The 12,974-nt window shown below is 46.3% G+C and overlaps 1 protein-coding gene across 1 annotated transcript in view; it reads left to right on the top strand.

Moving 5' to 3' along the window:
- The window catches only part of irak1 (interleukin-1 receptor-associated kinase 1), a 106,282-nt gene that overhangs the window by 62,774 nt on the left and 30,534 nt on the right, over positions 1–12,974 (top strand). Inside the window, exons 4-6 of the mRNA XM_063035077.1 lie at positions 1,488–1,597; positions 6,618–6,806; positions 10,018–10,082. Of these exons, the coding sequence (XP_062891147.1) occupies positions 1,488–1,597; positions 6,618–6,806; positions 10,018–10,082 (364 nt within the window). The remainder of the gene's footprint in view (positions 1–1,487; positions 1,598–6,617; positions 6,807–10,017; positions 10,083–12,974) is intronic.

Genomic DNA, 12,974 nt, shown 5'->3' with positions numbered 1-12,974 from the left:
CAGGATGGGAGTGTGGAAATGTGGGGAGACGAGGGGGTCAGGACAGGCGGTGGGAATGTGGGGAATGGGGAGAGGAGGGAGTTGGGGTGGGGAGGTAGGAACATTGGGAGAGGAGGGGGTTGGGACAGGGAGGTGGGAAGGTGGGGTATGGGGGAGAGGAGAAGGTCGCGATGCGGAGGAGGGAACGTAGGTGATGGGAAGAGGAGGGGGTCAGGACGGGAGGTGGGAATGTGGGGGATGGGGAGAGGAGGGGGTCAGGATAGGTGGGAATGTGGGGGTTGGGGGAGAGGAGAAGGTCGAGATGGGAAGGTGATGGGGTAGAAGAGGGGGTCAGGACGGGGATGTGGAAATGTGGGGAGATGAGGGGGTCAGGACGGGAGGTAGGAATGTGGGGGATGGGGAGAGGAGGGAGTTGGGACAGGGAGGTGGGAACGTGGGGAGAGGAGGGGGTTGGGACAGTGAGGTAGGGAGGTGGGAAGGTGGGGTATGGGAGAGAGGAGAAGGTCGAGTTGGGGAGGTGGGAACGTAGGTGATGGGGAGAGGAGGGGGTCAGAACAGGAAGTGGGAATGTGGGGGATGGGGGAGAGGAGGGAGTTGGGGCAGAGAGGTGGGAACGTGGGGGTTGGGGGAGAGGAGGAGGTGTGGGACATGGTGTCGACAGTGTTAGGAAGTCACGGGCTCTTGATGGAGATTAAATGGATGAACTGAAGATTTGTGCAAACTGAGTGTGTGCAGTCATCAGTCAGCAGCTGGAAACGTGTCCCTGGGGAAGGTGGTGGTGTTGTTGGGTTAGAGTTAGACCATAAGGCTTGGCAGCAGAAATAGGCTATTTGTCTCATCAAGTCCACTCCACCATTCCATTTCCGTTCTGGCTGATTTATTATCCTTCTGAACCCAATTCTCCTGCCTTGACCCCATACCCTTCGACAACCTTACTGATCAAGAACCTATTAGCCTCTGCTTTAAATATACCCAATGACTTGGCCTCCACAGCTGTCTGTAGCAATGAATTCCTCTGGCTCAAGAAATTCCTCCTTGTCTCTGCTCTAAAGGGACATCCTTATATTCTGAGGCTGTGCCCTCTGGTCCTAGACTCCCCCACTGTAGGAAACACCTTCTCCATATCCACTCTGTTTAGGCCTTTTGATAGGTTTCAATGAACCATCACCCCCCCACCATTGTTCTAAACTCCAGTAAGTACAGACTCAGAGCCATCAAATACCCCTCGGATGTTGACACTTTCATTTATGGGGTCATTCTCATGAACCTCCTCTGGACCTTCTGCAATACCAGCAAAGCCTTTCTTCGATTAGGGTCCAAAACTGCTCAATTGTCGGCAGAGTAAAAGATAACATAGGATTGCATGGGTGATGGTCAGCAGGGGCTCTGCGGGGAGAAGGGCCTTTATCCTGACACCCTGTGTTGATTGCGGCAAGTCTCAGATGACTGAGCCACTCACGCTGCGTCTTCTCATGATTGCCTTTCAGTTCCTTCCGCTGTGGCATCTAAGAACAAACTTCCACGACCACCCAGTCCTCCGGACAGCTTGTTTACGGACCCCGGCAAGTTAATTCCAGGTTCCAGCCAGAGAGGGATGGTATGTCATTTCCGAGCAATACCCAGCCTCTTTCTTTTTTACAGGTACTTGTTCACCAACAAAACCCTGTACAATAATCAAGGCTTCATAAATTATTTGCAGTTTCAAATTAAAATGCGATTTAGTAGCGCAGTGGTTCATTCAAGTCAAGGTCAATTTCAGGTTTAATTGTCATTCAACCACACATGAATACCCATGAAATCAGCCAAACGAAACTACCTTTCTCTGGGACCAAGGTACAAAACACAGTACCAACAGTCATGCACAGCACAAGGCACATATAGCACATAGTATTATAAAATCGAGAAAGTTTGTAAATGCTGGAGCAACTCAGGAGGTCAGAAGCATCCATGGAAATTTTGGGTTGAGACCCTTCATTAGGACTGAAAAGGAAGGGGGAAGACACCAGAACAAAGGGGTGGGGGTGGAGGAGGATAGCTGACAGGTGAAGCTAGGTGGGTGGGAAAGGTAAAGGGCAGGAGAGGAAGGAATCTGACAGAAGGAGAGTGGACCATAGGAGAAAGGAAAGGAGGAGGTGCACCAGGGAGAGGTGATAGGCAGGTGAGAGGGAGGTAGGAGGCCATAGTGGGGAATAGAAGTAGAGGGGAGGGGGAGGCACAATATATTTTCTGGCGCCCCCATAGTGTAAAAACATGTCTACTATCCGCTAACATGCGAAAAATGACTTTGCTTTAAATTTTTATTTATCTTTAAACCTAGCTTATACGGTACCTGTGCACTGTAGGGCTGCTTCAATACCCTTGAAAACCTTGAGCTTGATGGTTTTTAGCAAGAGTTGAAATATCCGACTCAAGTTATGACAACAAAAGCCGTAAGTCCACACGTGTAACAATGCCCAATCAGTTTCTGATTTTTTTTATGAGTATGTGATTTACTGCACTGAAGCTTCTTTCAACGAAGTAGGAAGATAGAAATGCAATGACGAGCAGTTTGGCTCTTCTCCAAGGACCAGGAAACTGTATATGACCATGGAGCCACATGCCATAAAAGCTGAGATTTTTGAAAAGCATGTTTGCTTTCTCATCATTCTGAATTTTGATTATTTCTTCTTGCAAGCTCTCTTCCGGTTCTTCCATCTTGCAAAGAAATGCATTGATTACCCAGTCCAGAATTTCCAGTTTGTTCAGATCCTTGAATTGATGCTGAAAATCCTTCTTCAGTGACTGCAGGTGTAAGCAGTACTGTTGCAAATCACCGTCTATGAATGAGAGTGCCATACTTTCCATGCAGGGAAACTGTGAGAACATTCTTCTCCCAATGTTTTGCTTATATATTAACAATTTTCCGATAAAAGTGGATACTACACTTTTTGCCTGGATTAAATTGAAGTTTTCACCCTGCAGTTTCATATTTAGAATGTTCATTTTGCCATATAGATCAGCTAGGTATGCCACATTTCCGCACAGAAGTTCAATTTTGTTTCCCCAAGCTCTTGTCAACTTTTGAGCAAAAATTCAACCGCAGTGTCAAAAAGATCAAAGAAGTGTTTTAAACAGCAGCCTTTTTGATAGCCAATGCACTCAGTGTGAAGATGCAAACCTTCAAACTCTTCATCATTATCTTTGCATAACTGCCAAAATATTCTGCTATTTAATGGATAAGGTTTAATGTTGTTACTAGCAGATATTACAAGAGTCATGCTTGAAAAAGTTGCTGGCTGAGGTTTTTGGCTGCGAGGTGTTGATGATGACTTACACAATGGATTGCAAACAGACTTGGAATTTCTTTTTTCATTGCTGCTGCTAAACCAGCGTAGCAACCTGTCATATCTGGAGCTCCATCTGTTGCACAAGAAATCATGTTCCTAATCGGGATACTCTTATCCTCAATATACATTTTGAGCTCATCATAGATTGACTCTCTAAAAGAGAATCGCTTCATAATATTTTCCATTTTTGACAAACCATACATATGCTATTTGAAATACCTCATTGTCTCGCAGAGTTGACCCATCCAGTTCTATCCTAAATTTTGTTTTTTGTAGCTCTGTGAATAGTTGATACTCAATGTCTTCACTCATTTCATCAATACAATGAGCTACAGAGCTATTACTCAGAAGAACTGATTTTTAAAGTACTGGTATCATTTTGAGAACAGTGGTGAGCACTTCTGATACAGCAGGCATTATTAATCTTTCACCAAATGTATGAGATTTTCCACACTCCGCTATCATTTTGGAAATGTTATAAGAAGCAATAAGACCACTAGCATGGTCATTTTTAGCTTTCTAGGCTAAAGGCTCAAGTATGCAATGCTTTTTCAATGCTTCTTTCATCGTCTGGAACTGAGTAATACCATAAGTAGCCTTTTCAGGTGTCTTTTACTGAAGCATTCCTGCAATCTTGATGGTTTCATGGCTTCATTAGACACTACAGTATTGCAAATAAGACACATGAGGCGTCGCTGATCTGACAGAAACAAAATAAAACCATACTCCAGCTATGTAACATTGTATTCACACACTTTCTGTAGTTTCTGTATCTTAGTAGGATTAGAATTCAAGGCTTCTCCAATTTCAGACTCATAGAGATCGTGCTGTATGTATTTATCCATCGTTAACAGGGCTAAGTTAAAATAAAAAGTTAACGCAAACTGGGAACACCGATCAGATGTCGACGACAGCAGCAAATTGACACGATGGTAGTGGCGAGGCAAAGATGAAGACGATCACAACAGCGGAAATTATGTTGACAAGAATTCAGATTGGAATCTGAATGTTGATCAGGACAGAGCTGGTGTTCAGCAAGCTACCTTTATACTATTCCAGTTAGCACGATTGACCAATCACGTAAGGTCTCACAATCCCCAAAGATGGTTCTTGAGCGCGCATATGAAGCCGAGGTCACTTTGAACACCTCAAGAGGAATCCTGGGAGTCGGCAGGTTCACTGATTGACTCTATTTCACCATTTGGTTCCGGCCAGTGCTGTATCGTTGCGCGACCTGTTTTCCACAGATCTGTTGAGAAGGTTGAAAGTTTCATCAACTGTTAAATTGCATGGGCTCGTTCCATGCCGCAAGTCAAGGGGAACTGCTAAATTATGCATCCCCAACAATGTCTGTTTGGTTGGTAAGATCTGCAGAGTTATGGTTCTCCTATGTTACAGTGCCTCATCCTTTTTGGAAGTGCCTGATCTACTCGTGGTCTGTCAGGTTAGGGTGTACCCCAACTCCCATTCCCGTTCTTCCGCACATCCCCATCTCCCGCACGCTCCTCTCCTCCCGCGCACGCCCTTCTCCCACTCCCCTTTTCCCCTGTCTTCCCCCAGTCGATGTTTTGGACTGAGACCCTTCATCAGACCGGAATGTCAACTGCTTACTCCGTAGATCAGCGGTCCCCAACCACCGGGCCGCGGAACGGTACCGGGCCGCAAAGCGTGTGCTACCGGACCATGAGGAAACGATATGAGTCAGCTGCACCTTTCCTCATTCCCTGTCACGCACTGTTGAACTTGAACATAGGGTTGCCAACTGTCCCGTATTTGCCCGGACATCCCATATATTGGGTTAAATTGGTTTATCCCGTACGGAACCACCCTTGTCCCATATTTCCCCCGCTAAGGTAGAGCGTTCCTATGAAACCTTTCATGCCGAAATGGCGTAAAGCACAGAAGCAATTACCATTAATTTATATGGGAAAAATTTTTGAGCATTCCCAGACCCAAAAAAATAACCTACCAAGTCATACCAAATAACACTAACATAGAGTAAAAGCAGGAATGATATGATAAATACACAGCCTATATAAAGTAGAAATAATGTATATACAATATAGTCGGAAAGATGAGGCCAAAACCGATTTGCGGGGGAAAAAAATCGGCACGTACGCACATGCGCACACAGGTGCCCGCGCAAGGCTTCATGGTCATGGTAGGCTTTCCTGGGGTAAAGTGTCCCGGGATTTGACTGCTACTTTTGTCCCTTATTTGGGAGTGAGAAAGTTGGCAACCCTAACTGTAAAAGACATGTTGAGGTGAGTCTAACCCTGCTTGAACACCATCCCCCTGGTTGGCCAGTCTGCAAGAATACTGTCAATATTAAACCGGTCCACGGTGCAAATAAAGGTTGGGGACCCCTGCCGTAGATGCTGCCTGACATGTGGGCAGTGTTTTGTCCAGATAGGCATATGGATGTAAGAAGTTGCTGGTGAACGCAGCAGACCAGGCAGCATCTCTAGGAAGAGGTACAGTCGACTTTTCGGGCCGAGACCCTTCGTCAGAACTAACTGAAGGAAGAGTTAGTAAGAGATTTGAAAGTGGGAGGGGGAGGGGGAGATCCAAAATGATAGGAGAAGACAGGAGGGGGAGGGATGGAGCCAAGAGCTGGACAGTTGATTGGCAAAGGGGATATGAGAGGATCATGGGACAGGAGGCCTAGGGAGAAAGAAAAGGGGGAGGGGGGGAAATAGCCCAGAGGTTGGGCAAGGGGTATAGTGAGAGAGACAGAGGGAGAAAAAGGAGAGAGAGAAAAAGAATGTGTGTATATAAATAAATAACGGATGGGGTACGAGGGGGAGGTGGGGCATTAGCAGAAGTTTGACAAGTCAGTGTTCATGCCATCAGGTTGGAGGCTACCCAAGGCCTCCTGTTCCATGATCCTCTCATGTCCCTTTTGCCAATCAACTGTCCAGCTCTTGGCTCCATCCCTCCCCCTCTTGTCTTCTCCTATCATTTTGGATCTCCCCCTCCCACTTTCAAATCTCTTACTAGCTCTTCTTTCAGTTAGTCCTGACAAAGGGTCTCGGCCCGAAACGTCAACTGTACCTCTTCCTAGAGATGCTGCCTGGCCTGCTGCGTTCACCAGCAACTTTTATGTGTGTTGCTTGAAATTCCAGCATCTGTAGATTTCCTCGTGTAAGGACAATGGTCTGTGTAGGAGGGAGGAGTTGAATATGGAGTAGGCTAAAAAGTTGGCACTACATTGCGGCCAAAGGTATGTGCTCCACTGCAATGTCCTATCTTTTATATTACATTATAAATGTTTTCTTCCTGCTGTCTTAGGACCCTCCAGTGTCTCGTCCAGTGACCCCGCCCTCCATTACGAAGAAAGTGTTCTACTGGCCACTGGGTGAACTCCGAGATGGCACCTGCAATTTCGCGGAAAACCAGAAGATCGGTGAAGGGGGCTTTGGCTGCGTTTACCGGGCAGTGATGCGTCATACCCAGTATGCGGTCAAAAGGCTGAAAGAGGTGAGCAGCAAGGAGGCATTCGGTTTTGGGAGGATTTGGATTTGTCCCTTGCTCACTGTGGGAGAGGACCTGCAGTTTAGTTACATGAACTTGAGCACTTCCATGGAGAGTGGTAAATGGGCCTCTCAGTTAATGGACCCTCCCATCTGTCCCACAACCTCTTTGACCTCCTACCATCAGGCAGGAAGTACCTTAGCTTTAGGACAAAGACTGTTAGGGTGGGAAACAACTTCTTCCACCAGGCCGTGAGACCACTGAACTCCCTGCCACACCCAGGTCTCATCAAGTACAAACCAAGTAATGTTATACTGTTTACTTTTTAACTTGTGTCGTAAATGTCAATTTTCAATGTCACACGACATGACACATAACAATGAATATGAAGCTGGTAGGTTCTAGTGAATTGGGCCATCAGTTAATCAGGCAGCTGCTTATTTGGGAAAACTCTTAAAAGAATGAAAACAAATTGGGAAAATAGCCAGGATTCCCTCAGTTTACTTGGGACACTATGCTGCTTAATTTGGACAGGAGACTTTTGCTGACTTGTGTGGCTGTTAGACGCCAGACTGTGCTTAGATCGAACAGTTTTTAAATAGCATAAATTGTGTGTGTTAGTTTTCAAAAAGCAGTGATTCTTGTCACCGAGAGTTGGCGAGAAATAAGCAGTAAGTCATTTCCGAACTGTTTGCTCACTGCAGTTTGTAGCATTCAGGCTTGGAGATGCCAAAAACAGCCGGGAGTGAAATCAAACGGTTTCACTGCTGTAAAAAGTTAGGAACTAAGAAGAATTTGAAGGTATCAACAATCATCTTGAATGTTACAATGAAATTGAAAATATGGAGGATACAATCATCAAAGGTGTTGTATGAAAGCAGTCCATTATCTGTAATAGGTGTCTGCACTGTTTTTGTTCATTTACTGTCAATCAAAAGGAGACAACAACATACACTGGATGAATTCCTCTGTTGATAACTATTAGGAACTAATGCCCATTTTTATAGTACTGTAGTAGTACTGGTAGTGTTCTAAATTGTTCTGTATTTCATTTAAATACGTAATTTGTTACTCAGTTAAACTGTAGCTTGTCTTTTTTATTCCTTTTTAACTATTTCCATGAAATTCTGGCTCATTGGAGAAGCCGCTTAATTAGGCCAAAATGTCCTGTCCCAATTAACTGGAATCCACTGTGTTACTCTGTGTTGTGTGTGAGTTATTTGTACTGTTGTGCACCTTGGTCTGGAAGAATGTTGTTTCACTTGGCTGTATACATGTGGACTGTTGAATGACGATAAACTTGGAAGGAATGCACAAAGAGGAAGTACGTTCAGGGACACTTAAGGGACTCCTATGGATGATAGTAAAATGGAGGGAAATGTTAGATTGATCTTGGAAAAGGGTTGGCACAACTATGTGGGCTGAAGGGCCTGTACTGTTCTTTGCAAGTGCTTCTTAAATTATACTATTTCACTTGCTGTAACCACTTCCTCTGGCAACTCGTTCTCTATGCTCGTCTCCATCCTGCATCTTCCATTCGAGCAGCACAGTGGCGAAGCAGGTAGAGCCAGTGACCGGGGTTTGCTCCTGACCTCCGGCACTTTCCCTGTGTGCAGAGTCTGAATGTGTTCCCTGTGAGTCCGTACCCTACCCCTGGGTGCTCTGGTTTACTCCCAAGTCCCAGCGATGTGCGGGGTCAGGGGGTTCATAGGCTGGTATAAATTCCCCCCAACGTGCAGTTGAGGGGTTGAAACTAGGGGTGAGTAGAATAAGAGAGTCTACGTTATCGTGCATGAGGTCCGTTCAAGAGTCTGATAACAGTGGGATGGAAGTTGTCCTTGAGCCTGGTGCTGAGTGTTTGGGTAGTCCGTACAAATGGTTAGTTGGTGGTCAGCACTGAATCAATGGGCCAAAGGGCTGTATTTCCAGCACCACTGCCTTTGATTTACTATTGGACAAAGGTGCTGAGATAATGTAGCCTCCAACCTGAAGACACAAACGTCTATTTCTCCCTGCCCCCTTCCCTCTTCTTCCATGCTGCATTTTGGCTCCCCTCCTACCCCGTCTCATCTTCCCACCTGCTCATCACCTTGCCCTGGTGCCCCTTCTCCTTCTCTTTCTCCCATGGTCTACTCTCCTCTCCAATCAGATTCCTCTTTTGTCAGCCCTTCATCTCTTCTACCTATCCCCTCCCAGTTTTTTACTTCATCCCCCCCGCCACCCGCCCACCTTCCCACTCACCTGGTCTCACCTATTACCTGCCAGATTGTATTCCATCCCCAGCCCTCCCACCTTCTTTATTCTGCCTTCTTCCCCCTCGCCTTCCAGTTCTGATGAAAGTCTCGGCCCAAAAGATTCAAGATTGAAGTTCATTATCACGTGACATCAAAACATACGATGGGATTAACAACCAACACACCAGAGGGCATGCTGGGGACAGCCTGCAAGTGTTGCCACTCCTTCCAGTGCCAACAAAATGAGACGTCGAATGTTTATTCCCTTCCATAGATGCTGCCTGTCCTGCTGAGTTCCTCCACCATTGTGTGTGTGTGTTGCTCTGGATTTCCAGCGTCTGTGGAATCTCTTGTGTTTAAGAGATGGCAGCCAGGTTAACGTGAGCTGATCTCACACAGCGTGAAAGTCTGTTAATCAGTTACACTCAGTAACCACTTTAGTAGGTTCCTGTACCTAATAAAGTGACCACTGAGTGTAGTTCCTGGTCTTCTGCTGCTGTAGCCCATCCACTTCGAGGTTGGAAATGTTGTGCATTCAGAGAAACTCTTCTGCACACCACTGTTGCAACGTGTGGTTATTTCAGTTACTGTCATTTCCCCGTCAGTTTGAACTGTCTGGACATTCTCCTTTACCAAGGCATGTCTGCCCACAGAACTGCTGCTCACTGTTTGTTCTTTTGGGTCTCGCACCATTCTCTGTAAACTCTGGGGTTGTGCGTGAAAACCCCAGAAAATCAGCAGTTTCTGAGATACTCAAACCACCCGGTCTGGCACCGACAATCCTTCCCCGGTCAAAATCACTTAGATCACATTCCTTCCCCATTCTGATGTTTGGTCTGAACAACAACTGAACCTCTTGACCATGTCTGCATGCTTTTATATATTGAGTTGGTGCCACATGATTGGCTGATTAGATATTTGTATTAACGAGTAGGTGTACCTAATATAGTGGCCACTGAGTCTATGTTCTCTCGTCAATTTAGGATGCTGATTTGGACTGGAAGACGGTGAGGGAGAGCTTTTACACTGAGCTGGAGAAGCTTTATCAGTAAGTAGCGTTAATCTTGGTCGACTTGCAAAGCGTGGTGGAGAGGACAGGATGGTAATGCAACATCCAGCAGCACCAGAGATCAGTGATCAAAGTTCAATTCCTGGCACACTCTGTAATAGCAACACACATCAAAGTTGCTGGTGAATGCAGCAGGCCAGGCAGCATCTCTAGGAAGAGGTGCAGTCGACGTTTCAGGCCGAGACCCTTCGTCAGGACACTCTGTAATAAATCTGTACATTCACCCCATGGCAGAATGTTTTCCTCCAAGTGCTCCGGTTTCCTCCCGTATTCCATAGGGTCAAAGACAAAAAAAAAAGCAAAAGAGAGGGCATAGAATAGAGCAAAAATTGGGAAGATTTTAAAAACCAACAGAAGGCGACTAAAAAAAACCATGAGAGAAAAGATGAAATATGAAAGTTAGCTAGCCAGTAATATCAAAGAGGATGCCAAAAGTTTTTTCAAATATGTAAAGAATAAAAGAGAGGTGAGAGTGGACATCAGGCCACTGGAAAATGATACTAGAAGGGTAGAAATGGGGGGGGGAGGTGACAAAGAAATGGTGGATGAACTTAAAAAGTATTTTTGCGTCAATCTTCACTATGGAAGACACCAGCAGTATGCCAGGAATATGAGAGTGTCAGAGGTTAGAAGTGATTATTGTTACTTTTCCTGGAGAGAAGATGCTTGGGAAACTGAAAGGTCTGAAGGTAATACACACAAAATGCTGGAGGAACTCAGCAAGCCAGACAGCATCTATGGAAAAGAGTATAGTTGACATTTCGGGCAGAGACCCTTCATCAGGACTGGGAAAAAAGTTGAGCCAGAGTAAGAAATACGTCACCTGGACCAGATGGACTACACCCCAGCGTTCTTGCTGGAGATTCCAGAGGCATTGGTAATGATCTTTCAAGAATCGCTAGATTCTGGAATAGTTCTGGGAAATTGGTAAATTGCAAATGTCATTCCACTCTAAGAAGAGGGGGAGGCAGAAGAAAGGAAATTATAAACCAACTAGCCTGACTTCAGTGGTAGGGAGAATGTTGGAATCTATTATTAAGGATGAGGTTTTGGGGTACTTGGAGGCACATGATGAACTAGACCGGTCAGCATGGTTTCCCTGAGGGGAAATCTTGCCTGAGAAGTCTGTTGGAGTTCCTTGAGGACATAACAGGCAGGATGATGGGACACCTTGATGATAGATGCTGCCGTCCTGTGACAGTGCACCGTGTAGACGTGCTCAGTTGTGAGAGGGCTTTTCCTGTGATGGGCTGGGCTGCATCCACCACCCATTTTCCATTTGTGGACGTTGGTGTTCCCATACCAGGCCGTGAGGCAACCAGTCAGGATACTCTCTGCTGTGCACCTCTGGAAGTTTGTCCAAGTTTTAGATGACAAATTGCTATGAAAGAGGAAATCTGTAGCAACAAAGAGCCCGCCAGCGGAATGTGTCAGGTTGAGCAGTGTCAGAGGGAGGAGTCGGGTTGAAGCTCTGAGTCGGGTTCAACAGGTACATCTAATGTCAGAGAAATGTCTACAATATACATCCTGAAATTCTTTTTCTTTGCAAACATCCACGAAAACAGAGGAGTGCCCCAAAGAATGAATGACAGTTAAAATGTTAGAACTGTAAAGCCCCACCCACAGCTGCCCCCTCCCATGCACAAGCAAAGCAAAGCCACAACTCCCCCATCCCCCAAAGCAAAAAAGCATCAGCCACCTCCACAGAGCACTCAAGTGTGCAGCAAAGTGTCAGTAAAGACACAGACTTGCAGTACCCCAAAGACTACTCGCTCACCCTGTATTCTACATACCACAGGCTCTCTCTCTCTCTCTCTCTCCCTAATAAGGGAAAAAAAGGTGTCCCTGTTTCTCAGCAAGAGGGGAGATATAACAAACAACTGGCTGATTTACGATGTTAAGAGTCTGTTGCGTTGCTTTTTCCGAGCTCTGCACCCAGAGAGGCACCATAAAGGCGCAGCTCTCCAGGCACACAACCCCCAGCAGCTAACTTGCTGCTCCCAATGTTCCATGTTCTCCCAGTCAGGGGCAGCAGCCTAGAATCAGCCCATCCCAGAGCCACGAAAATCTGTAACCCCGAAGGCGCGGTAGTCTTCCAGGCCGTGTCCTTGGGATACCAAAAAGCAGCCGGTCGTGAGGCCCTGGGAGCGGGTCCCATTCCCGCAGAGAACCAAAGTCAGAGCATAATTCCAGGTCAGGGTCTTCAAAAGAACCAAAGATGCAAACAAAGGAGTCACTGTTTAGCACCATCTTGACTTCGGTCCACCTCCAGAAGTTCTCACCCTGAATCACTGGCATTTTTCCCTCCACAGCTGCTGGTCAACCCTCCGAGGTCCTCTAACGGACGGTCTGCCACAGAGTGCTTGGTTACTACACCTTGGTTTCTTGATTTAGCCCTCAGTTACTATGCCTGCCCCTTCACCTCCTCCCTCATCACCATTCAGAGCCCCAGACAGTCTTCCAGTTTAGGCAAGGGAAGAACATGCAACTCCTTACAGACAGCGGCGGGTCACTGGCGCTGTAGTAACGTTACGCTAACTGCTAAGCTCCTATACTCTGTGACCTCACGAGCTTCCTCCGTGTGCTCCGATTTCCCCCCACGATTCAAAGATGTACTTGGTAGGAGGCTAGTTGGTCACATGGCTGTAATTGGTGACATGGCTGTAATTGGCCACATGGGTATAATTGGCCACATGGCTGTAATTGGTCACATGGCTGTAATTGGTCACATGGGTGTAATTGGTCACATGGGTGTAATTGGCCACATGGGTATAATTGGTCACATGGCTGTAATTGGTCACATGGCTGTAATTGGCCACATGGGTATAATTGGTGACATGGCAGTAATTGGTCACATGGGTATAATTGGTC

This window comes from Mobula hypostoma, chromosome 28 (genome assembly GCF_963921235.1).
Source record: "Mobula hypostoma chromosome 28, sMobHyp1.1, whole genome shotgun sequence".
Taxonomy (NCBI): Eukaryota; Metazoa; Chordata; class Chondrichthyes; order Myliobatiformes; family Myliobatidae; genus Mobula; species Mobula hypostoma.
The sequence above is the reverse complement of the archived record's forward strand: the minus strand, read 5'-3'. Positions and strand labels throughout refer to the sequence as shown.